A 26,531-nucleotide genomic window follows, 5' to 3' on the forward strand; every position below is an offset into this window, starting at 1 on the left:
CGTCCAACCTGGCCTTGAACACTGCCAGGGATGGGGCAGCCACAGCTTCTCTGGGCACCCTGTGCCAGTGCCTCAGCACCCTCACAGGGTATGAACTTCTTCCTAATGTCTAAATCTACCCTCTTCCAGCTTAAAGCCCCTTGTCCTATCACTACATGCCCTTGTAAAAAGTACTTACATCTCCTGCTTAGACTTCTCTCAAATGGGAGTTCAGGGACTTCCAGGCTTCTATCTGAAGCCAACCTAAGCAGCTTTTGTGGCTGAGAGCTCTTGAACGAAGCTGCTTCTCAACTGTTGCCTTTGTTCGTTCTAACTTGCCCTGTGTTCTCGTCCTTCCTTCTGCCTTGAAAAAGAACCTCATCTTTGTCCTGCATTTTAGGCGTTTTTATTCAGCTCTAGCTGATGTTCTGTAAAACAAAAAGCTGCCCTCCCCTCCTTGTAGCTTTTCCAAACTCAAACCTTCTGCTGAAATGCATTCAACATTTTTAATTCTTTGAGCTTTTGTATTGATTAGAAAAGGTCTTTACTCCCTGTAGTAGCACCTTTGTATTATCTTTATTCCCTCCCTTACGGTTTAGGCAGTGTATAGATAATCACGGCCTAAACGCAGTGGCAGGTGGGGAAAGGGCTGGCCTCACTCCTTTCCATGTGCTGCTTTGTGCCTCTTCGCCTGGGTGCTAGTGTTGGCAGGAGGGTGGTTAGATCACAGACCTGCTTCGGCTGTAAATGCTCAATGCAGCAGATGAAAGTAGTTTAGTTTTTTGGATGGGGTTGTTACTGTGCTTCATCTGCTGTCCTATGTCTGCCTTTAACTGGTGACAAGAGAAACAGATACAGTTCCAGTAGAACTGTGAAATTTCACCATATGTAAGGTTTGAAATCAATTGTAACTTTTAAACTTTTTCTAAAAGCCTTCAGATTCTTTAAAAGAAACTACATAAGGAACCTGATGATAGATGAGCGCTTCGTAAGTAGTTTAAATCCAAACTCTGCCTGAGGTAGGGTATTTGAGAGGGGCACTTCTTACTCTGGCACTTCTTGCCTTGCTCTCTGCTTTCTGTACTGCCTGATGCATCCCTCTGCTCCAGTGCACGTGTTGCACATGCTCAAGCTATCTACTTGTTACAGAAAAGTGGCAGTCCCAGTTGTCTCTTCACTTTAAAAGACCCACAATGCTTGTATGCCTCTACCCTGTCTGCCACAGGTAAGGTGCTTAATGTGCAGATAAATGCATCGTGGTCCGTATAGCCCCAGTTTTCCTGTTACTACTTCCACTATTGTATCCTGAGGGGTTAAAAAAAGGGTCTTTTCTTGGCATTTGTACAAAATCCTAGTGAGCTTCTCGTGAAGAAAAAGTAGAATCAAGCTATGCCAATACTGAACAGATAAAGATTTGCTTCTATGGGCTTATCAGGGAGGCAGGTTGATTGTTCACCTGCATGGAGAACTGTTGTCAGGACTACTGGTCATCCTTTTAAACCCACTGAATTCCTATGTTCCATAATATAAAACTATTGTAGAAAAAAAAAACCCAAACAATAATTTAGTAGGCTGAAGATCTAAGTATATTCTTTAATAAAGCAGGCTAAATAACCAACAGTCTGTATCTGTAATGATTAAGTAGGGAAACACGCTGTTGTTCATTTTAACTAATCCCCCTCCCAAGTGCAGTCTCAGCTCTGTAACCTGCTCACTGAGTCCTGTTTTCACAAGCTGGTCAGGCTCTAGACTGTGGGTGACAAAAGGAGGGTAATAACCTTCTATTTTAACTTTAAAGTTCCTGTAGTTCTTTTGTTAAATGGATCCTGTAGGCTAAGTGCAGATTAATTGTTGTGGATTAAGGGTTTTGACAAATCATAGCTAATCACTTGATGGATAAACTAATGGTCCCCTCACGAAGTTGGATACTTCCATTCCAAAAGGAAGTAATAATCTGGTGAGTGAATAGGAAGGAGTCTGTGTTTGGTCTCACACCAAAGTTTATTTAAAATCATCCCAAAGTTTGTAATTGTCTAGAATTCTGTATCATAAGCTTGGATTTAAATTACCCTGTTCTCTCTGGATGGCGACCCACAGAACAGGGAGTTCTGATTTTTACCATAGGATTTCTGTGCTTTGTGGCTCTCCCATGAGATAGATGCCTGTAGCATCCATATTTCCACCTAATTAACTACATTTTTAGCAATTACAAATACATGTTTCTGATTGCTGATGCTGAGCTCTGTGAGGCTATTTAGGTAGGAAATGACCCTGTACAGTAAGAAGGGCTTAAACATTACCAGTGTAATTTCTCTGTAGCTCCCGGGGGTTTTTCCAACTGTTACAACAATGTTTGATAGGAGTGAACAGAGAATTTCTTTATATTAAAAATTGAGTGGGAAGTTTGCATTTAAATGAACTACAGCTTGTTTAGTATTTGACAACCACTGCTTAGAAAACGTATCTGTAGGTTTTTAGTGGTCTATCATGGCTAACTCACTCTTGAGGAGGGAAGTAGGGAGAAATCCACAGTAATATCTCTCTAGGTCGAAGACATAATGTCTTAATGATATATGCTGCTCCCATTTTTATGGTTTGTTTTCAAATGCATTGTTCTTTTCCCTTATCCTTCCCTGTACTGCTCACATCTCTGAAAAAAACACTTCCCTCAATAGATGAGAACAGAAGCTTTTCATAGCAAGTGATAGATTTTACTAATTCCATTAGCAAATGGGGTCTACCCTATCTACTGTCATCACTGTAATCCTGAGGTACTGGCACTTAGACATCATTGGAGGCAATGTTTGTATCTTACAAACATCTTCATTACCAATAAAGCTCTTATTCTAGAGACATGACCTTGAGATAAGATGTAAACCTGATAGTTTTATAAGCAGTGGACTTACAGACTAACGAGCATGCTTCTCAGTGTGAAATGTCGTTAAATTCCACTACCATAAGCATTGCAGCAAGGACTTAACTCAAGCAGCTTACTAGCACTGCCCTTTCTTCTAACAGTTAACACCCAAAATACGTGTTCTACTTTTCTTTCACATACAAATGAGTAACTTAGTGCCTACTATATAAGCTGTGGCAAAAGTTACTAACTTTCTCTCTTTTTTAAAGTTTTATTTGCTTTACTTTTACTCAGAGCTACATCCTGTCTGGGTCAGCTTTATAAGGCAGTACCTTCTGCAGTTTGATGTTTGTGGTGTCAAGTAGTGCATGGTGTGCAGCTGTGGGAGCTGTTTATTTTTAATGAGTGTAATTTGCAGCAGTTTTTCATCTTTGCAACAGCTGAACTTGGCCTCCATCCATCATGAATTTAAAGCCAGACTTTTCCAAGAACACAAGGTACTAAAGAAGTCAGGATTCAGTGTTGTCTTTTCACTGCTGGCCATGAAAACTATCTGCTAACTACAGCTATTCACCCAAGAACAAGTACTCCAGAAGGAAAAGCTCATGAGTTTTAGCACTTAATTACAGAACTGTATTTATGAAGTGTTCCACTTTCAAAAAACCGTGCTTCCATGCACATATTTAAAGACATTTGGACAGTGAGGGTACAAACTCAGGTTCATGTACTTATCACTGATGCAGGAGCTGCACAAAGAGAATAAAGTTTGCTGGTGTCTTTGAAGCACAGTCACGTTGGCATTGGGGTAACTGGAATTATGTTTACCTGACCACCTTCCCGAGCTAAACGTACTCTTGATTCAGATCACTGGGTATGGGAGCAGCAGGTTCAGGGAGCAGTGACTGCAGGTAGCCTTTTGCTCTGTAACCAACACCAATCCCAGTGCAATACCTTGCATGGAGGGCTGTGATGTATTTCAGTAACAAAATAGAAGTTGAAGGGAAAAAGCAAGTATTAATCACATTTCTTATTTATCTGTTTTTCACTCTTACACACAAGTGTCACTTTCACCAAAGGGACCTTAATCCATCCAAACACAAGTCTTCATGTAGGTTGTTGGGAGAGAGGGGTGAAAAGGGAGAAAAATGTAACTTTTATTCCATCGCTTTTTAGTTGGAAAACACACTGAGACAAAGATGAAAGCTGTGCTGCTGCTCCACTTTGAAATCTGTGTTCCAATCACTGCTTCAAACTAGGCTCTTACAGGTCAGCTCGACAGCCAGAGGCACATCTTGACACTTTTCACTAAGAAACAGGCATCAGAGCTGCACTTAAATTTGTTCTGGAACTACCACTACTATTAGCCCATGCTACTGAAATGAGTTTCCATTCCCACTATTTAATTCCTATGAGATCAGTTCTGTAAGCAACGATTTCATCTTAGAGAAGCAGCAGCTCCAGCAGTTTGGGTTGTAAAGGAACAAAGACAAGTGCTACACAGACCCAATGTCTTTTGAAAATACTTTATGTTAAAAATACAGAAAAAAATATTTCTTGTCCAAAGAGGTAAAAGATACTGCACGATGACACTGATCTAGGTATGGTCAGAAGGTGTCTGTGGCTCCACAACCAGTCACGGGAGTGATGGCCCAATTTGGCAGCTAACGGTTCTTTTTCAACTTCTCAATCATTTATCAAAGCCAGAATCATACTGTGACAAAACAGAAAACATGACACCAGTGGATTACTGAGGCACGTGCAAGTAGCAACAGCTATTGCTTTCATGAGAGAATTGTGCTTGATTCTGAAATGCAAAGTCAAGGCAACTGTGCTCTGTGCTTTACTCATGAAGACAAGGACTACAGAAGTAATACTGCAGCACAAGAACAGTAGTTGTTCTATCCCGTAATAAGTGAGCCCATCACAGAACGCACCCATTTATAACTTAGTCTGATTAATTTATCTTCTAAAACAGAACTTGTAAAGTAAATTTGGTCCTCAGGATGATTTCCATTCTAAACAGGCTGCTTATTCTAGGTGCTGAAATCATGTAACCCCTTATATTGTACTTACAGATTTTTGAGATTAAGGAGTAGTCTGAGCTTTCAAACAGTGGATCAGAGAGAATAAAGGCACATAATGAGCCTGCAGACAGTTGTCAGAATACATTATTGAGGCTTAGCAGGATGCAAGACACAAATACCAGCAATTACCATAGCAGAATAGAGGAGATAAAAATAGCTGGCAGACAATTCCTTTGTGCCTTGGAAGCAATTTTTGCGACTAACCTGTAAAGGTACATGAAGAAACACAGCAGATGAAAGCCTAGTTTAATCATGGCTTCCTTCATGTGTGATTTCAGTTGTCCTCGGTTATGGATCTCTGTGGGGTCAAATACCCCCATGTTTCCACATGGCACCATAATGTACCTGAAAGTTTAAGAAGAAAGAAACCAAATCAAAACAGAAGTATAGTCATCAAAACATTAGGGAGTGTAGAGAAAGGGGAACAGGAGAGCTTGCACAGAAGGGACTTCCATCTGAACAGTGGTTTCACAATCCAACATAAGGCAGCTCTTTTTTAATTCTATTCCAGTTTCAGGATATTGTGTGAATTTCTGCCACTACAACCCACCATCAAAGAGGACAAAAAGTACTAAACGCATCAGCCCAACATCCCATGTGTAAATGGGAGAGTTTCCAGGCAATAGCTGATTCCAGTTTGTTTTAATTGCTGTTCATGGTTAATTGGTGTTATGATGGAAACGTCCACCCACAGTGGAAAGATGCATTAAATGAAATGATTGGAAAGGATTTAATTTCACTAATAAATTATTTATTTAGCAGAAACCCCCACACAGACGATCACAAACGCCAGTGGTCAAATGAGACAGCATAGAAGAGACAAAACATATGTGTATTATTCCCATCTTTGTCACAACCATCCTGTGTTATCTCAGCAGAGACATTGAGGCTGACAGGGTGAGAGACTGGGCAGGGCTGAAGAGGCTAAGTGCTGCTGTCTAAACCCACGTAGGAAAAGAAGTTGAGTAAAACAAAGTGAAATGGAAGCAAAAAATAACAGCAGCAAAGCACATATTTATGTCCTGTGAAAATTCAACAAGCAGCATGTTCTTTTGTCATAAGCATATCTCAGGATGGCAAACGCAAGCACGTGAAGCTCTCATTCCAGCTGAGCTCAGTCTAGAACAGTATTACTAATATTTCACTTCAGTGTCATTCAGGCTCTACCTTCCTGAAATAATACTCACTCTACACAGGAATTTAACTCCTCCTCTTTCACCCACAGCAAAAGCAAGCTTTCAGAACAGAATGCCTCTTGATTTTCTGTATATACTCAAAGAATGGCGCCACTTGTATTCCAAAAGGCACTCCCCACCTCTCACAACATTCATCTCAATAACAGAAGGGGAAGGAAGGGAACAAGAAACGGGTGTTTTATGGCAGCAGCAGGAGACAAGATAAAACCAAACCAACCAACCAAAACCATACAACCAACCAAAACCCATTAGGACCACAGTATTGGTCTTTCTTTCACAGAGGCATTAAGAAGCACTGCAGCATATTTGACTAATAACAAACTCAATTATGTCCCATTAGAAATAGTTCATGTGAAATCATTACAATTTGAAATTCTCTTCTAAATGTGAATTTTTAAGTGATTGTTCTATTTTTAGTACTATACACAAATTGTTGTCCATTTACTGGGAATGTAATGCGTTTTATTGGAATAAAAGGAGGAACATAAGTTTCCTGTATCAATTTATCCCAAATAGAGCACAGTTTTCTAATGTCCCTAGGAAATGAGTGCCATAAAGGTAGTATTTATTAATTCTGCTTTTTAAGAAGAACATTGATAACACCTAAATGATGCAACTTAATTGTGGAACCTGGGAGGTAATTCCACTAGGAGCCCCACAAGCCAGCATAGCTTATATATCTCAGGAACTTCAGTCATGGACACAAGGATGCCAGATGCTAACAAACCCAACTCAAGCCCATTGTTTTACTCTAAACAGCAAAAAACTTGTGCAGCAAAGCCACACAGAACAAGACAACTGTCAGCTTTAGCGAATATATACAGCGGTGCCTCCAGGATCTCCACTCAGTGGAAGCTGCTGCCACAGCAACAGGACATTTGCCTCTAGATTACATAATTTCATAAGGAATGTGGAAGTTCTGGTCAACATTTTCACTGTATTTTAAAGATTACTCTTTTTTAACTCCTTCAGTCTTGAGAGGGGTAAGATTTCCTTAAAGACATGGCAAAATCACATTATTTGGACCTATTGTCTCAAGCAGGTCTACATAGCAAAGATGAAAGGGAAGCGTTCAAAGTTGATTTCTTTCTTGTCTACTCACATTCTACATTTCCTTTGTAGTTCTTGTTTCTTTTACATAATAGCAGGTCTAAGAAATATTTAAGAACTAAAAAAAAAAAATCTGTTTTCAAATACGATTTGATTTCAAATAAGCTGCTTCAATATCTAGTTTTAAAACAAGGGCATTGTAAGGCAAAACTGTGTCTCACTGGGGATTGTGTAAGACACTAGAAAATTCAGCAAATAAACCCAAGTGAGCACCTGAGTATGCTGAACAAGAAGGGCCAGTAGGATGTTACAATAAACATGCTGCAACTCAAGTCTCCCTTGATGCTGTTTTTGACCAATTTATCCTCCCCGGGATTTGTTTTTGCTGCCTCTTTCACAAAAACCCTCTCTACCCTCACTGAAATCGAGACAACTGGTTAAATTAAGCCAGCACTGCCTGTAACCACCATTCACTCATCAAGATTAAGCAGGTTTTGAAGGGAAGAGACAAGGGGAAGGGATTATTATCCTACCTTTCTCTCTATTATCTCTTAGATATACTACAAAGCACAGACTTCTTCAATCTCAGAAGTATTTACATTTCTGTACTCCTCTTGGAGTAGAATGATTATCTTAAACCTTTCTGAATTCATGTGCAGCAACACTGACTCCAGAGACTGGTCCTTGAGATACTATAACATATGAAGAAGATTCAAACACATATAGCTGATGCTGGAAGACTGCAGCTCACGATAATAGGTTCACACTTCATCTGTTCCTACTTAATCCTAGTTTAGTAAATGATACCTTCTCCTCTCATCCGTGTATTCAGACTACTTTACAGCACACCATTCTTCTGACTACCAGACGTTTAGTCCATTGAACACTGGGTGAAATTTAAGTTCTATCCCAAATCATCACATTTCCTTCATAACGCTAAAAAACACACTTGCTTTTGCAGACCTCTAAGTCCTTCACTATGGATGGGATAGTCCAGGCAATCAATGTGGGTGAAACTCCTCAATCCTCAGAAAGAAAGCAGGATTAGCAATACAGGCTTAACATTTTGACTGCTTGTGGCAGAACAGGAGAAGTATCATACTGTCATATTCATATATTGCCTGCACAGCACCCCTAAAATTAAGAAAACAGTCCTGTATTTAGGATACTCAGGATGTCTACCCCATGTATGACAAAAATAAAATGAGATCTGACAGTTCAAAACAGCAGCCAAGGCTTACTGTCTGAAGTGTGGAAACAGAAATTGTATCTTCTCAAATTCTCTCCGACCAGGTTTACAAGGGAAGGCAAGTGGCTACTTTAAACATTGCCAGTAAGCAAAAGGAAGTAGGAAAGGATAACCAGTACAAGAGCTCTTCAAAGCTTCAAAGAAAATGAATTCCCTCTCTAGTGTCTCTGTAGAAAGAGTCTAGCCTAAACAAAACATGAAATGCAAACTCCATACTTGCCAGAAGATACCAAAGGGAATACTGGTCATTTTGTGCAACTAGTCAGTGTGTAATACAGCTGTACACACAGATGGCCAAACAGAACTATCCCTGTTGCATTTAGGCAATATTTGTTTATTAAGCATACAAGTTCTATTGTGTCTCATGTTACTCCAGCTCAGAAACATTTGAAGGCTTTGCTCTCAGTGTTGTAGATAACAAGGGTGATAAATGCATGGTTATTCTGTCCAAGAACAATGAGGTCCTCAACTTCTTTTTAGTGAGAGCTATGAAACCTCATTTAATTTTACCAGCAACTCAACCCATCCCTGCAAACAGTTAGCCCTAGCAGGTTCAGGCAAACAAGAATTACAGCAACTTTTTATACCTGTATCTTAAACATTTGGTCTTTTGGACTTCCTGTACTATAGTGATTAGTGATACAATTGCAACAAATCCACACCCAGTTTTTATTAGCACAGCACCGGTAAAGATTCAGTTCTCTGCACATCAGATGATACAAAATAAAAAGAATATTTTTGAACCACCAGCCCCAATGTTGCCATGTGGAAACCCCCACTGATGATAAACCATTCCAAAGCCATGGACGACCCGGTATATAAAGACCAGTAACATTAACAGTTGTCGTAAGGTGAAAAGTCTGCAAACCTTTCCAGATACAAAGAGGCAAAATGGGGGACCAAAAGCAATGCAAATGCAGGCTACAGACAAGACAGCAAACACAGGAGGGTGTCGGGGATGACAACACAGCCTGATGGTTTTATAACCGTTGGCCATACTGATCGCCATACTTTTATGCTGCTATCACTATCAGGCATGTAGACACAGCATGAAAAACATTAACTGTGTTTGCAGCACTACTTCATAATCCCAATTAGAATCACACTATTTCCTATGAACTTGGGAATGACTTGCAAATCAAGATTCCTAGACACTAAGGAGAATGCAAGGATACTACCTTCCAAACATTTCTACTACAGGTCAGAAGCTTCTTACCCTTCACTGTTTGGTTTCTTGTAATTTTAAATGCAAGGACAGGAGAGTTTCACGTTAGTTAGATCCATAAAGACTGTTGGCAGCTCAAGAACACAACTGAAACATCTCATCACAACATACTATCTACCTTCATACTACGCTTAAAACTAAACTAGTAACAAAGAAAAAAAGCACACAAAACCCTTTGCACTTACCTATATATATTCCATGTTGCTACTGGCAAATTAAGGAGAAAGATGAACCAGTGCAATGAAATAAGCATTAATACTGTTACAACAGCATGGCCAATCATTTCAGGCACCACCCACTGTAAAAAAGGGAAGAAAAGGAATTATATGCACAAATGTAAATTCTTTTCTGAAGAAGAGATCTATATAGAGTTATCATCTAATTCTAATCATGTAAAATTCAGGCAGAAAAATCATGGCAGAAGCATATGATTTCATCGCATCTGGACAAATTGATACCTTCAGACACATTCCATGTGAGTTAGAGTATCTTAGGGCCTGGTTTTGGGCTAACAGACATCCTTTATCCAAGTATTACAAAAGTTTCTAGAGAAGCACAGCAGCTGTTTGAACACAACTATGTTACACAAGCACTTAAGAAAGCGAGTTAAGAAATATACAGTGCTCATTCGAAATCACTGCAGAGAACTGGATTTAAGAATGAGAGAAGCAGATAATGAAAATGTGCACAGACACAGGACATACAAGCACCCCCAGGCTTGGAACAGATAAGAAAGTTGATCAATATGAAAACTGGCATAGTTAAATTGGGTCAGCCCCTGGCAGTAAGACATTTTCACCTTGATAGTATTCTGCAGCATTCTCTCTTACACTAAGAAAGAAAATATCAAAAATCAAAGTGAGCACCCATGCAGGAAGGCCATATTGATTTGGTTAAAATGGTACTTTTTCTTATCATAGTAAAACTCTTTACTTTTGGAGAGAAATTAGAAATTATACAGAAGCATCTGACAAAGTTGCTGTAAAGATCTCGGAGTTCAGTCACAGACAGACATCCTTGGTGTGGCTTTCAAAAACAAAAGCACAGAACTTAAGAGGTCTATGAAGAATTAAGTCTCAGTCCCAGGAATGCAGAGTACCAAGGGTCAGAGGAACAGCCTTTCCTGACTGAACTTGAAGAAAGACAGCCATCAAAAAAAGACAAGCAGACTGAAATAAAGGATATAAGCAAAATACTGCCAATTGAGGCTCTTCAGACACACATTGCACCCCTGTTGTTTGCGATGCTAAGATGAAGAGCCATCTTTTTTAAACCACATAAAATGCAAAGAAGAATAATTTACTTTATTGAGTTTTGAGCAGCATGATCTAGCATTAATGTAGTCACATTCCAAATCTGATAGTGTGATTATCTGAAGCCCAAGATGAGGAAAAATTGTATGGTAACTGGGAATACACAAAGCTTTATTTTCATCAAATAACCTGTGGAGAGCACTCTGCTGTCAGCATAGACTGTCCTGTTCTACAGCTGATCTGACAAAAGCATATTTCACTTGGTTACAATTAACTCTAGCTTTAGGTAGCAAGTTAGGCCACATTTTATCACTAGGCCAAGTGATTTTATAATGTTTTTCCTGTGGCAACTGTTGCTCAAGTGCTAAAGTTCAGTTCAACCCTAAGAACAGACCAAGGAGGCAAACTCAGTATTTTTAGTATCAGAATTATTGCTACAAGACTTGAAACCACAACTTAGAAGAAAAAGTTAATGCAGTTTTTAAACTCTCCCCATAATAAAGTGCACAATAGTACAGGTTTATGAAGTGTATCTACTTTTTGTTTTTACATTTACAGCAACATTGGCTGAATTCAAACTTTACTAGGAAAAAAGAGGGTAACATCATTATCAAATGAACTTTCAGCAATTGAAAAAAGACGACTTCAGACAGAAAAGTCCTCTAAAAAAGTCTTAGGATGTACATTGCACATCATTATGCTATGCCCTGTAAAGCTCAGGCTCCTTTCTTTCAAGAAAATGAAAAAGCACAAGATTTCTTCAATCCCTAGGTAAAGCCTTTATATTTTTCAACAAATAACCTGTCCTTCTAGGATTAATTTCTTTCAAGTGCTTCTGTACTTTTTCCTATGACAAGAACTGGAGAGATTCTGAAATAGCATCAGAATGAAAGCCAATTCTCTCGTATTCAGAAAAATAAGAAAGCAAAGCCCAGCCGGCGCTTCTACATCGTAACAACGCCAGGCAGCAAAGCCCGCAGGCAAGTTTGTAACAAAGAATACGGGAATTCCGTTTGCCAAGGAACTCGCAGTCTCACAGCCGTCAGCTCACATCTAAAATCGCCTAAGGTATCCTTACAATTAAAAGCTACCGCATGACCGTGTTTTACAGGCCTGTGTAGTTTGTGAGAGAGTGAAGCACGCTTTGACACCCCACCAAAGCCAAGCATACGCTACTTGTGCTGAGCCACGATGTATTTTCCACGGCCCCCACCGCGCACACCCGTGGCCTCCTGCAGGCCCCCTGAGCTCCAGCTCCCGAAGTAGCGAGCATATTTCGTGTACCCGCCCTTTCCCTACAACGCGGCACTCTCCTCTCTCTGAACCCTTTCCCGCCGGCTCCCTGGGGGCAGCCGCCCCGGGCACCAACCGCCAGCAGCCATTACCGCACAGACCCTCACGTCTCATCGCTCTCAGGCCACCCGCCACCCCGGCGGCGCCGGCCCCGCTCGCTCGCTCGCTCGCCCGTCCGTCCTCAGCGACGCCTCAATGGGCCCAGCCCACCTCGGTCCCGCGGGACGCGACCGCAGCCCCAACCCTGCCCACCCCGGTCGCCCGCCAACCCCACATAAGAAGGATACGAAGTAGACGGAAAGGAAAATGAGGGCACAGCAGTCAATGAGCGAGAAGATGAAGACCACCGACTCCATCCCGCCTCGGCCGCCACCCTCCCGGCCGCCGTACGCACTGCTCCCCGCCCGGACAAGGCCACTCTGTGGCGCGTAGCATGCTGGGAAATGGAGTCTCCACCCGCTCTCCTCAGCCGTCGCGGCCGGGCGGCGGCAAGGGGACACGTCCCGGCTCTTGCTGAGGGCGCTGCGGTGGCGGAGGGTTCACACTGCCCCGACGGGAAGGGCACCGTGAAGCTTAATTAGCGGCCGGGCACAGTCAGAGCGAGCCGCTCCTCTGTGCCACTCTGCCGGTACAGGCCGGCGGTTCAAAGGGGGCCTGCGGCGGCGTGGCTGAGGCGCCCGGGAGCTGCCTGCGCGCAATTCCAGTCCAGCGGCATTCGGCCGTCCGGCGCAGGCGAAGCGGTAGGCAGTCCCCGGTCCCGTCGGCGCGGGCAGGCGGCGAGCTGCCATGAGGAGCCGGCCGGGACACTTCGTGGACCTGCGGCTGAAGCAGCGCGTTAAGCAGGTACCGGGGCAGGCGGCGACCCCAAGGGGAGGCAGCGGCGAGGGAGGGCTCCCTCAGGACTGTATGGCGCGCTGCGCCGCTACCCTGGCTTGCGGAAAGGTTCTGGGCCATTGGTCTGCTGAGGAGTGGGAGGGTGCCAGGACGCGGCCTGGCCTCTCGGAGGTTTAGAAATGGGGGGGTTATTTTTTGGCATTTTATTTCGTTTTGTTTCATTCTTCAGTATTTCTGATCCTGAAGCTGGCTGCAATTTCAAATCTGAGATGAATGTCGTAGAGCCATGGAATGGTTTGTGTTAGAAGGGACCTTAAAGCTCATCCAGTTCCAACCCCCTGCCACAGGCAGGGACACCTTCCACTAGACCAGGTTGCTTCAAGCCCTGTCCAGCCTGGCCTTGAACACTGCCAGGGATGGGGCAGCCGCAGCTTCTCTGAGCAACCTGTGCCAGTGCCTCAGCACCCTCACAGGGAAGAATTTCTTCCTAATATCTAATCTGAATCTCCCCTCTGTCAGTTTAGAGCCATTTCCTCTTGTCCTGTCCCTACAGGCCCTAAAAGCCACACTCCAGGTTTTTTATAGCCCCTTTAGGCACTGGGAGCTGCTCTAAGGTCTCCCCTTAAGGAGCCTTCTGTTCTCCAGGCTAAACCAGCCCAGCTTTCTCAGCCTGGCTCCAGAGCAGAGCTGCTCCAGCCCCTTGGAGCATCTTCATGGCCTCCTCTGGACTTGCTCCAACAAGTTTCTGTCCTTCTTGTGTTGGGCGTCTGAGAACTGGATGCAGTTCTCCAAAGTAGTCCAGAGAAAATGCACTCAGAGTATATGTAGGCAAATTAGAAGTGTTTACACTTGGAAACATGTACATCGATTATATTAATCGGTGACTGAAGAAAAGGGAAAAAATGGATTACTTCCACAATACACCTGTGAAGATCATGGAAAACAGTGATTCCTTCAGGTGATGTAGTGCTGTGTCACACCTGAAAATTTTTGGTGACTTTGGAATTAAACACCATTTTTCTGAGTCTCTGTATAAGTACTCCGCTTCTAATTCCTTCAAATGCGAGTGGCTGCTTGAGGGAAGTTGCTTATTTTAATTTACAAGATCACAGTGAAATTGTCTTTACTGTTCTGAAGTGAGAAAGGCAGCCGGATTTGTGATGGGCTTGATTTTTTTTCTGCAGGTCAGTAGTTGCTCATGGGCGACATGAAGTGTCACATCATTTAAAAAAGGAATTCTGAATTTAATATTAAGCAGTTTGATTTTAAATAGAGGTATTAATTTAAATGAGATTTTGAAGTTGTTCTTGCTGCAGCCTTGGTAATGCTGTATCTTTTAGGGACATTCTGTCTCCTTTTTTCTAAGAAGGAAAATCCACCATCAGGGGATTGGAACCAGGTGATCTTTAAGGTCCCTTCAAACCCAAACCATTCTGTGATTCAGTGATTACAGTATTGAAACTTCTTCTTGCTCCTCATTCAGAGAGTGGGGAGAGAAAGCAAACGGACTCCAGTTGCACCTGAAATTTTGTACATTTTCTCACACTTTCATAACTGTGGCTTGAAAATGGGTTGGATCAGCTGCTGTCAGAAAAAAAAAAAAAGGAAAAGCTTTATAGAATTCACTGTAATTTATATACTTTTCTAGAGCATTAATTGAAACATCTTGTAAAGATTAAAGTTTTTATTATGACAGTATGCATGCTAACTGATGTAGATTATTTCATTAAGGTAGGAGACCTAAACCCAGAAGGAGGTTAACTGAGATAAACCAAGAGCTTTAGAAGGATTGACAAGAAAATGGCATGTGGGTTACAAAGTCACCTTTCTTACTAAATAAAAACAATGGCATTGCACCAGCAGAGATCCTGGAAGTACCAAAATACAATATGCTGCTTTTCCTGTCTGTGTCTTAATAAGCTTTTCTGTTTCATTGGGAAATACTGTCTAGTGTGTTCCAAGGCAGTTCGAAGCTGTTTCCAATTTTCATTTCTAAGAAGAGTAGAGTTTAAAGTAGGCATATTTGTTCTGGTGAAGTGATTGACAAAGATTTTATTTGCTGCTTAAAATTCTTCATTTCAGTATCTTGCAAGTAGTAAATGTGGCCAGTATGTTGACATTGGAATCCTAGCATCTGATTTGCAGAAAACCTACAGGTGAGCAGAGATTTGTACTTTAGTAGTGTTTCCATCTGCTGATATATCTAGTAGCTTGTATTTTATTAATGCACTGGCATTGCAAGATCTAGTTGTGGTTTGTTTTTTATGGGCTGCTTTTTTTGTTTTAATTGAACAGCTACAGATGTATTACAGCATGTTTGTCCTTTCCCTCAGTGAGCTGAAATGTTAGGGAAAATAACACTTTGGTGCAGGCAGATGGGGGAGATAGAGGGTTCAGTAAGACACTAAATCTTGCTCAGATGCTCAGCAGGATGGTCAGTCTTACCTAGTTAATTTTAGGCTGATATGGGTGGGAGCAAGGTTGTGTGTCAGCAGGTCATTGGTGGCTGTGGGGGTTAATGAAGGTGGAGAATTATATTCATTCATGCTTGTGTGTTCTATTTGTGCCTTGTTAGAGAAAGGGAGCCAAACCCTTTGCTTAGGATGCTTACAGGTCTTGGGGTTTTGTTTTGTTTTCCCTCTTCCAGCGATTTTATAAAAGCGAATAGATAAAATATACCATCAGTAAGTGAAGGTAAAAGGCTGATGATTTTTGTTTGCATTTAAGGATGCTTATTGAATCAGATTTTGTTATAGTGACCATTATTGATCATCACAGTTATTCCTCACTGGACTGTCCTTTCTAGTCCTGTGTCCATACAGAATCCAGTGTGATCATTTGTATGTTGCTGCTTCTCTGTATCTCCAGCTAAAAAGGATCTTGATAGTATTAATTAAACATCCCTTTAGAGACCAGTATAGTTTAGTGCTTTTGTTTCATCCCAGTGATTGAGCTGTTCCAGGCTTAAGACAAAACAATCATGTGCATCAAAAGGAGCATGACCAGCAGGTCGAAGGAGGTGATCCTGCTCTTCTACTCCGCTCTCGCGAGACCTCACTTGGAGTATTGTGTGCAGTTCTGGTGTTCTCAGCATAAAAAGGACATGAAACAAGTCCAGACGAGGGCCATGAGAATGATCAGGGGACTGGAGCACCTCCCGTATGGAGACAGGCTGAGAAAGTTGGGGCTGTTCAGCCTGGAGAAGAGAAGGCTGCATGGAGACCTCATAGCAGCCTTCCAATATCTGAAGGGGGCCTATAAGGATGCTGGGGATGTACACTACAGGGACTGTAGTGACAGGACAAGGGGTAAAGGGTTCAAACTTAAACAGGGGAAGTTTAGATTGGATATAAGGAAGAAATTCTTTACTGAGAGGGTGGTGAGGCACTGGAATGGGTTGCTCAGGGAAGTTGTGAATGCTTCATCGCTGGCGGTGTTCAAGGCCAGGTTGGGCAAAGCCTTGGGTGGCATGGTTTAGTGTGGGGTGTCCCTGCCCATGGCAGGGGGGTTGGAACTAGATGATCTTAAGGTCCCTTCCAACCTAAACTATTCTATGATTCTATGTGTTCACATAGTTGGTTTTTAATAAGAGCTTCTATGAAAGTTTGGTTTTCAACTGACAATGTGGTTTTTTTTTTTTTCCCCTGAGAATGACACTGTGTTGGGGGAAGAAGCAGTTGATGTAACCTGTTTATTTTGGGGTTTTTTTTCAGTGCAGACTATGGACGAAGAAAACGAAATGCTTTTAGAATACAAGTTGAAAAAGGTAGTTCTGTTAGTATTATGTCTAAGATCAAATTCTTTGAATATGCTTTGGCTGTTTTCTTAACATGTTTGAACTTTTCCTTTTAGTGTTTGGAATAATCAGTAATGAAAAAGAACGTGAAGATTTAGCAAGTTTAGAAGCCGAACATGTGGCAAAAAGAGCAAGACAGCAAGAGAAAAATGAGTAAGAAGAATTTTTACCATTAGATTACTTTAGTAATGCCATTAGTATTGTGACTTCTTTAAAACTTTCTTTCTGCATATTATTAGGTTTTGGTAGCTTTAAGGTTGCAGACAGATCTTTGGTTTCCCAAAGGCCTGTCTCATCAGAAATTACCTCTAGTGAATGGAAGCACTTTTTTCACTGAAGACAAGCAGATACTAGAACCAGTCACAATTTTTCTGTTATGGGGATCCTATAGCCTTCAATTAGTGAATAACCTTGGGACTTTCTCGATAGTTTTCCACAAGAGGCCCCAGTGCTCATGTGGTTCCTTAGTTTTGTTTTCTGTTTAAACTTTCGTGGGTGTGAGGGACATTAACTGAATCTGAGAGAAAAAGATACAAGATAGGCTATTCAGAATAAATCACCACTGGATCTGAGGTTTCCTGACTCCCAATTTTGCGTAGTCTTATGGACCATTCTGGTTTCTGTAACCTTTGGTAGATATTAAGGGTCTCATAGGAAATTAGGACATGGTTGTCAGAAGAACTAGTCCAGTACAGCAGTGAATTGCTAGTACTTCCCCTCTGCCAGCACTGGAGATTGTGTGATCTCTTGGTGAACTGAATCAGATTGATCCTACACCTTTTTTTTAGGGCAGTCTTTCAACCAGGTTGCAAAGTTGATCCAACTCATGGCAGACTTGGAAAGGATGTGGTTTTTAACTCTTCATAGGAGTAAATGTAGGGCATGCAAGTCAGGAATTTTTCTCCAGTCTTAGGCGACATATTATGGGTATAGGGAACCACGTTGTAGAATTTGCATTGTTTTGTTTTGTGGGTGTCTCCTTTGCAGTTCTGCTCTGATACCCTAATAGTTTTTGTCTTCCTTCCATGTAAAGGACTGCAGGAAGTGCCACAGATGACTCTGATTATGATGATTATCCAGAAGATCTAGTAAGTTGTATTTTATTGTGATTGCTTGTATTTGCACAACACACAATTCTGTGTTGTGAAATTGCAATGCACTTGGAGAGTTTAAAAATGAAGATGAGGTAAAGTCAGAGTTGGCAATTCCAACTGAGAATCTATAGAACTGAAAAGAAACTGAAAAGAGGCTGTTTTCTGAAGAAGAAGGAAGAATCTGTAGTGGGGAATCACTTCTTAAAGCACACTGAGGGCCTGAAAGACTTGGCTATGTAATGAATGAAATGATTGAAGGAACTGACATACCTATTACTAAAAGAGGTGACTATCAATTAACAGGGATCATTCAGAGTAAATTGCAGAGACTGCGCTCTTTTCAACCAGCAGATACAGTTTTATATGCTGTTGTTTGCTTTGCAGGGGAGTGGGTTGAAAGATGCATGGCTACTTTATCCATCAGGGGTAATGCTAAATGTTGTTTATGAAATACTTTTAATTGGCCTTAATATAAATAATCCAAGTTATAACCTGTATATTTTCTTTTCAAATACATTTTGCAGTCTACAAATCACATGAACAGTTCCCTGCTGAGCTTATACAAGAAAGGAAATCCTGATTCTGTTCCAACCACTCCAAAAAACGAACCAATGGAAACCCCCCCTCCTGTACAAACAGCACCCCAAACAAGCACCCTCTCATCAGGAGCAAGAGTTGAAACACGTATCTCTGAGGGTGGCTGGTTCATTGATAAAACTCCATGTGGAAAAGACTTTTTCATTGACCTTTCGGAGGATGGAGAAGGAGATGAAAAGAAACTGATTTCTGAGGTATTGTGTTTTACAAACCCAATGTGATTTAAGTAGCAAGAATGAAGATAATTTTCTGTGTAATTTGTCAGGCTTTTGAAGGGTGATACTAAGATCGGACCGTCTTTCTCTCTTTATTTTTAAAATGTAGTATTTTAATTACAGTCATGCATGTGTTTAAAGGTAGTGAACATATTACGTAGAAAGGAAAGATTGCCTTCAACTCAGTGGAATACTTACTTATAGCTTGGTTTCTGAAGAAGGAAGGGCTTAGCCTATTGTTTTGCCTTGTCAAAAGTGATTTTTGAACCTTATGGCCCATTTCAAGTGTGTTTGTATAAGAGGTAAAAAAGTCACAATTATAACTTGCCTCACCATTTTTTGAGGCAAATGTAGTGCTCAGTATTAGAGAGACCCAGATTAATGCCCATACTTAGAGAAAGGTTAGCAGAACTTAGCTGTTATTTATTCTGTTTGCCAGTGACCAGCCTAACTAGTCAAGAAGCATGTGGCTTGCTGTAGCCATAGCTGTCCTGGGTTCAGCAGTAGCGGTCATTTTTCTTCCTTCTTAGTAGCTGGTGCAGTGCTGTGTTTTTGACTTTCGGCCTGGGAACAGCGCTGATAACACCGGAGTTTTTAGTTACTGCTCAAATGTTTAGTCTGACCAAGGATTTTCTGAGTCTCATGCTCTGCCAGGGAGGAGGGGAAGCTGGGAGGAAACAGAGACAGGGCACCTGACCCAAACTAGTCAAAGAGGTATTCCATACCACAGCACGTCATGCCCAGGATGTAAACTGAGAGTTACCCAGAAGGGCTAGTTCACTGCTCAGTCGGGCTGGGTACCGGTCGGTGGGTGGTGAGCGGTTGTATTCTCTCCCCTTATTTCCCTTATCATTATTATTATTGGTGGTAGCAGTAGTGGTTTGTGTTATACCTTAGTTACTGGACTGTTCTTATCTCAACCCGTGAGAATTACATTCTTCTCGATTCTCCTCCCCATCCCTCCGGGAGCTGGGGGAGGGAAAGAAGGAGGGGAGTAAGAAAGAGACTACGTGGCTGATTTATGGCTGACTGGGTTTAAACCATGACAATAGCACATGGTGTCCTTTAGCCAGTGGTTAAGTCTTAGAGCATGGAAAAAGCTGAAATTGTTTGGATGGACAAGAATTGGGGAAGTTGAAGGGAAATTGCATTGATTTATAAAGCAGTTAGAAGTAGGTCCTACTCCCCATCCAGACATGTTGGCTACTTTGTGATTCCTCTCCTCCCCCCCAATGTTTTTATATTATTTAGGAAAAAAAAAACCCAGATTTGTTTAGCTGTTGAAAGTTTTCCATTTGTGCATGGGAGATAACGCACATTGTTTGGCTGACCAGATGTTTTGGCAGGATACTCTTTTTTTTTATGTGAAGGAAGAACTACGTTTATATCCACCTTCGTAACTGCACAACAAAATACTTAGTGAATAGGCAGATTTGAGACATCATCCCTTTGTCCTAGTAGTACTGTGTCCTCTTACATAGAGAAATTGAATAAAAGGGAGATCTTCAAATTGTAAAATGTTTGCAATACTGTATACTGAAAACCATACAAAACCATTTCTCGAAGAACCTCTTCTTTGTTTTCTCCTGTATTAGTAATTTTCTTTCATACAGTTAATTTGTGTCAGCACTGAATAATATTTTCCTATAGCCACTCATGACTTACTAGTAATAAAAATTGTTTCCATTGGGGTAAATATATTCATACAGGTGTATTCATCCCCAAAGCGTATTGCTTTATGGTATGCAAATAACTGGTGTCTGATTTTGGTTAGTGGTTTGGGGGTTTTGGGTGAGGGAAGGTGTTTGGGGATTTTTTTGCTTGTAGGTATGTACTCTTAGCAAAAAAGTGACTGCTGTAATTGAACCTTTTAAAAAGGGCTAATCTTAAGTAAAAAACTCCCCTGCGTTTCTACAAAAAAGAAGGTGTTGAATTCCTGCCTTGCTTCTCTTTATTTATGTAATATGTGTAAGATAAGCATCATAGACACACACTTAGTCCTTTTAAGTATTTGCAGAAATTCGCTGACTTGAAAGGCTTTGTATATTTAGTTCTGGGTTTATGCCCTAGAAATCAACAGAAGTGTCTGTCTTGGAGAGTGAAAGAAAGAAGACAAAGGGTAAGAGAGCAAAAAGAAAAAAAGAAGAACTTCCAGATGTAAATGAAGAGATTAATTCCATCTTGCTTAAAGAGAAAGGTGAGAAGTTACTTTCAGGGTGTTGCTCCTATCAGAGAGTGTTTGACCACGGAATCCATTACCAGAGAAGTGTTTTCTGAGTGTCCTCAAGCATTTTTTTTTCTTGTTAAGAAATTTAGCCTTAACATTGTACTAAAAATACATTCCAGTCCTGTGTCTACTACCACAAAATAATACTCTTCCATGTACTTAGCTAATTGTTTAGCCTGAGTACTTTTTTGTTCGATGTTAGTAGTTACTATTATGCCATGTCTAAATTTTCATGACTTTTTCACCTTAACAGTTAGAAGTAAGGCACCAGAGCTTTATCACCCTTCGGTGAAGTTTGAGGATGTAGGAGGCAACGATGGAACTTTAAAGGTTTGTGAAAATTTTATTTGTGGGGTACAGAATGCACTGAATAAAATGTCAGATGAAAAATGATAAAGAAGAAATCTGACAGAATTCATCTGCATGGTGCTGAGAGCAGCTGCGTATACCAACAGCAACAAAGTGGTTTTTCCCTTTGATTAATCTTGCTGAAAGCAGCCGCTGAAATTATGTTAATGAACTGAATTTGCTTTATTTTTCCCTGTCTATGATATTAGCAATCTGTAATACTAATTGCTGCAATTTAGATGGAGGTCTCCCTTGTTCTTAACAGGAAATATGCAAGATGCTCATTCATGTCCGTCATCCTGAAGTCTATAAGCACTTAGGTGTGGTTCCACCTCGGGGTTTTCTTTTACATGGACCACCAGGATGTGGAAAGACACTACTTGCACAGGCAATTGCTGGGGTGAGATAGCTTTAAATTTACAGTTTCTTCTTTTTCTGAATTACACTTAGAGAGAAAATATAATCCTCCTTCATAGAATCATAGAATGGTTTGGGTTGGAAAGGACCTTAAGATCATCTAATTCCAACCCCCTGCCATGGGCAGGGACACCTCATACTAGACCATGTTGCCTGAGGCTCTGTCTGACGTGGCCTTGAACACTGCCAGGGATGGAGAATATCTTTCTTCTTTTTTGTCTCTTTTTCTCTCCATTCAGTCTTAGTCTAAAACACATTCATCTTTACTTCCTTTGCTTAAGTTCCGTCTGAATCTGTACTTGACAGAGCCTCATATGTAAAGAGGGGACATAGTGACAGAGTTTTATGTTGGACTTGCTTGTTCTGAGGCATTCCCAGGGCAGCAATATAGACATGGGTATTGAGAAGGCTATATATAGAAGATACTTTTGGTTAAATTTACTATAGTATTTTAAGTGTGGACTGAACCTTACCATCTTTTATGAGGCATTACATTGATTCTGTTGGGTGGCATCCATTGAACAGTGATTTCTGAATTTCAGAACTGTATATTGCCTTGCCTGTGCCAAGCTAACAATTTCACATCATAGGACAATATTGGTGTTAATAGTTTGGTGTGTGGTGAGGCTGCTGGGCTGCTATGTGCCTGTTCTAGATATAAATCTAGGGGCTATTTAGGGCTGTTTGGTGCTAACCATGGTAATTTCTTTTTCTTTAATACAATTGTTCCTTAAATGTCACAGATTATAACCTTAAATATAGATACATGGAAATTATGAACTTTTGTAGTGAAGATTTTATTTTTTGAAAGAAAATATGGATGTTTATTTCTTAAATGTTGGTTAGACCTTTCTGATACAATTTCAGATGTTTCCATTAAAAAGATTTGGGGGGTTTTTTTCAGTGCTTTACTGTAGAAAGGTACTCATTGAGTGAATCTGTGCTATTTAACAATTCAGTGGGTATTTATATCCTGGAAGGGTACTTAATTTGGGGAAAGAACCTTGACACAAGTGGAAAAACGTTCAGAAATGAGATAAAAAGATGTGGAAAGTCTGGAGAGGGTCCAGAGAAGGGTCACAAACATGATCAAAGGACTGGGAACCTGCCATGTGAGGGAAGGCTGAGAGATCTGGGTTTGCTCAACCTTGAGAAAAGAATGTTCATGGGAGACCTTGTCACCATGTTCCGGTATTTAAAGGATGGCTATAAAGAAGATGGAGACTCCCTTTCTACAAGGAGTCACATGGAAAAGAGGAGGGGCAATGGGTGCAAGTTACTTATGGGGAGATTCAGTTTGGGAAGTTTTTCATAGTGAGAACAATTAGCCATTGGAATGATTCCCCAGGGAAGTGATGGATTCCCCAATGCTGGATACTTTAAAGATTCAGCTGGACAGGGTGCTAGGACATCTTTTCTAGACTCTGTTTTTGCAAAGAAAGGTTGGACCAGATGGTCCTTGAGATCCCTTCCAACCTGGGATTCTGATTCTCTGGTAAATTTAATGGCTAATTCTTAAATATGAGATTTTCAATAGTGCTGTTTAAGGGAAATTATCTCCTCTGAGCCCCATCTGCTTCTGGTGGCCTTGATTTGGATAAATTAGGGTTATTTTTTAATATGTATGTGTAGTTCAAAGAGCTTGAAATAGGCTGCCACTACCTGTAGTGCTACTGGGCTACAGTCTGTCAAAGTTACAATTTTACTTACTTTTAAGAGGAGAAAAACATGGGCTTGAGCTTTACAAGTATCTTAACTGTACGCTCCTCCTCAGATATTTCTGGAGCAAGTTTGAGGGAACCAAACCTGGTAGAGATCTCTTTCTTCTACATTGCTAAGCAATGCTTTTCACAGATGGAAATAGGCAATTTTCTCAAGAAGGGAGCCCAAGCATGCACTGAAGTATATGTGTTGTGAAGGACTGGGTTGGGGACCAAGGTGCAAAGCTATTTGACAGTGCAGCTGTTCTTTAACTGAATTAGGAAAACCTGGGTTTTATATCCGTTTCTGTTTGCTTGGCCAAATGGCACAGACCCATTTTAAATTGGAGGATATGACTCATCTGTTTTTTAGAGCTCTTTAAGATTTAGTCTTGATTAAATAATCTTTGGGCATAAAATATGTCATACTGGAAAGTATCTGTCCTCTAGGACAGCCAGTATTTCTAACCTCTAGATATATCATACAATACATGATATTGTATGTTCCTTTTCTTTTTCAGGAACTTGAGCTCCCGATGCTGAAAGTTGCAGCAACAGAGGTGGTGTCTGGAGTGTCAGGGGAGTCTGAGCAGAAACTGAGAGAACTGTTTGAGCAGGCTGTGGTGAGACACTGAACTGTTTTTCCTTTTCTTTGTGAGGATTCATACTTTGTTGCTGTGATAAGTGAGTGAATCTTTATACTGCTGCACACAAGTCATAGTGTCTCCCCTTCTGTGACTAGAATTCCATGGTACTAAGTGTCATGCTGTCATAGAACACAAAGATCACTGTTCTGAAATCTTGACCAAAGATAGTTCATCATATCAATGTAGAGAGATCATCATAAATTATTTACCTATTTGGAGCTACTTGGCTTGATACATAAAAATAGGGAAGAGCAGTTCACTATACTCTTTTGTTACAACTTTTTTTGCTGTTTTTATCTGGCATGGGATTTGAATGAATGTGAGTGACTTAAAACTTGGGGGGTTAGGTATAAAGTATGAAATCTGGGGCAAACGTAATAAGAGAACAAATCAAATTACAGCTGAAATCTTGCTTTGTTGCAATTTCCAGACTCGGTAAGAAGCAAAGAGAACTAGACAGGCTAAAATATTAAACATTTAATAGTGGTTAATGTTTTATTTCATGAGAACAGTTTTGTGTTCCTGACCTCTGAGAGTGTTCTGGTTTTCCAGCTTTATTCCATTTTTCTGCTCTCCCCTACAAATGTAGATGGGTATTTAGAGTATGTTCCTGTAAAAAAAGAGTGCTAAGCAAAGCTAAACTGCTTATTGTGAAGCTGTTAGATTATTATGTTTCCAGTTCAGACTACATTTTAATTTTAGAAAGCTTGTGAAGATGTTTTTTAGAATAAAATTAAGTGATTGCACAGATTTTTTTTAGAAATTAAATCTTTTGTGTGTACATTGAGGGGAGGTTGCTTTATTTTTAAAGCAACTAAATATATTGCATAAAAGATGCTTAAAAATAAAATGTGGCCTTTCTTATAGTCTTTCACATTAGTTTTTGTACCAGTTTTTGTGCAGGGAACAAAGCTATTAGTTACACATTACGTATGTGCTGTGAATCTTTACAGCTTAATTGCATTTTCTGCCTGAGTGGAGATGAATGACGACTAGATGGCGCAATTGCCACACGATAACACCGAATGCATGGGTCTGAAAATACTACTGTTTTATATTGGACTATTTTTGGAGATGATTCTAGTGTTTTCCTTAAGTATTCCTCTGCCCTACTAGTGCTTTTTGAGAATATTAATAATCTTATGTCCGTTAAACACTGTTCTATTAGTTACAGTTATTATTCTTCAGAAGGAGATCAACATCTGAACCCAAAACCCAGTAAGGACATAGGAAGGTGGTGGATGCACCATCCCTGGAGACATTCAGGGCCAGGCTGGATGTGGTTCTGGGCAACTTGATACAATTGAAGCTGTCCCTGCTCATTGCAGGGGGGTTGGACTAGATGACCTTTGAAGGTCCCTTCCAACCCAAACTATTCTATGATTCTATATTAGTGTTGGCTTTTGATGAACATGAAGTACATGGAATTTTAGAACACTTGTAGGAGTTGCTCATTACTCATTTATACTCTTTGAACACGGTCAGGCTCTGTAGTAATCTGGAAGCTGGCAGATCATTCTTCATGACCACCTACTGCTCCTTTTGTTTCATGATGTATGTCAGTAACACTAGCTCTTGAAATTCCACAGCTCTAATGTCACTAACAAAACAAACAGAAACCAAACCAAACCTTTCTTGCCTGATTTTCTTTTCTGGACTTAAGCAAGTAAGCAGTCACAAGGGGGTATTTATAGAAAACATAAAGCAGCGTAGAGGCACGTTTAAATTTTAAACAATATATAGACACATTTTGAATCTCATGCCTTAATTATTTCATAGCCTCAGCTCAGCACAGTTTCATAGTCTGGTGGCTCTCCAGATAATCGATAATAACAACAGAATTGTTCTAGGGCAGGCTGCTTGTACAGCAGACTTACAGTAATACTTACAACATAGAAAATCTGAATAATTTCTTTCTCTTGTAATGCACTCTGTCATTGTAATTCTTTAACTATTAATATTTCTTGTTCCTAGTCCAGTGCACCATGTGTCCTTTTCATTGATGAGATTGATGCCATCACCCCAAAAAGAGAAGTTGCATCGAAGGACATGGAGCGGAGAATTGTTGCTCAATTTCTAACTTGTATGGATGGTCAGTTTCAGAAACATCTGTGCTAAGCTAAACCTTCTATTGATCAGGCTCACTGCTTTCCTTCAGTAGTGACTTGTGATTACTTTAGTGGAGATAGTGGTAATAATTTTTCATGTTTTGGCACAGTTTACCTTGGGTATGATAGAAAGATTCTAATTAATTTGAGAGAATGTTGCTGCCTTATTTTCACAATGGTCTGTGCAGCACTGTCTGTTGGACAGCGAGTTATAATGGGAAAATGTGTCAAATGTCATTTGAAATGCTTATTTTTTACTTGATCATGCAAAATGCAAATTCTAAGTAGTGGATATAAGGATGAACAGCAGTTTAATCTGCCTTTGGCTAGTTTATCTCTGCTGTTCTGAGTATTATTGTGTG

At 40.6% G+C, this 26,531-nt stretch overlaps 2 protein-coding genes across 9 annotated transcripts in view; one reads left to right on the forward strand and one right to left on the reverse strand.

Annotated features, from left to right (window-relative positions):
• Nucleotides 1-4,243: 4,243 nt before the first annotated feature.
• On the reverse strand, nucleotides 4,244-12,660 carry CNIH4 (cornichon family member 4). Its single transcript, XM_080616964.1, has 5 exons — nucleotides 12,474-12,660; nucleotides 10,944-11,012; nucleotides 9,826-9,938; nucleotides 5,125-5,265; nucleotides 4,244-4,547 (listed from the first exon to the last, which is right to left on the reverse strand). The coding sequence occupies exons 1-5, from the start codon at nucleotides 12,540-12,542 to the stop codon at nucleotides 4,520-4,522; spliced, it is 420 nt and encodes a 139-aa protein (XP_080473090.1). The 5' UTR covers nucleotides 12,543-12,660; the 3' UTR covers nucleotides 4,244-4,519.
• Nucleotides 12,661-12,911: 251 nt separating this feature from the next.
• NVL (nuclear VCP like) overlaps nucleotides 12,912-26,531 on the forward strand; it is a 44,326-nt gene continuing 30,706 nt past the window's right edge. For 5 of the 8 annotated variants that reach the window (XR_013956735.1, XR_013956736.1, XM_080616953.1 and 2 more), the window contains exons 1-11: nucleotides 12,912-13,029; nucleotides 15,103-15,176; nucleotides 16,734-16,786; nucleotides 16,873-16,969; nucleotides 17,850-17,904; nucleotides 18,435-18,701; nucleotides 20,793-20,919; nucleotides 21,203-21,279; nucleotides 21,563-21,697; nucleotides 23,936-24,037; nucleotides 26,036-26,153. Coding sequence is in view for 6 of the 8 variants with exons in the window: in XM_080616953.1 (XP_080473079.1) it covers nucleotides 12,973-13,029; nucleotides 15,103-15,176; nucleotides 16,734-16,786; nucleotides 16,873-16,969; nucleotides 17,850-17,904; nucleotides 18,435-18,701; nucleotides 20,793-20,919; nucleotides 21,203-21,279; nucleotides 21,563-21,697; nucleotides 23,936-24,037; nucleotides 26,036-26,153 (1,162 nt within the window). In the remaining 2 variants the exon portion in view is untranslated. Of the gene's footprint in view, nucleotides 13,030-15,102; nucleotides 15,177-16,733; nucleotides 16,970-17,849; nucleotides 17,905-18,434; nucleotides 18,702-20,792; nucleotides 20,920-21,202; nucleotides 21,280-21,562; nucleotides 21,698-23,935; nucleotides 24,038-26,035; nucleotides 26,154-26,531 lie in introns of all 8 variants that reach the window. The other 3 variants (XM_080616956.1, XM_080616957.1, XM_080616954.1) reach the window with 3 other exon arrangements.

The sequence above is a fragment of the Psittacula echo genome (genome assembly GCF_963264785.1).
Source record: "Psittacula echo genome assembly, chromosome: 4".
Lineage (NCBI taxonomy): Eukaryota > Metazoa > Chordata > Aves > Psittaciformes > Psittacidae > Psittacula > Psittacula echo.

Bases quoted from the DNA above. Each gene is read 5' to 3' on its own strand.
- CNIH4 (XM_080616964.1), bottom strand. From the start codon at position 12,542: ATGGAGTCGGTGGTCTTCATCTTCTCGCTCATTGACTGCTGTGCCCTC. The intron at 11,013-12,473 runs GTATCCTTCTTA...CTTGGGCTTCAG, and splicing joins TTTTCCTTTCCGTCTACTTC to ATAATCACACTATCAGATTT. The intron at 4,548-5,124 runs GTTAGTCGCAAA...GTTTTGTCACAG, and splicing joins TTCTTCATGTACCTTTACAG to TATGATTCTGGCTTTGATAA.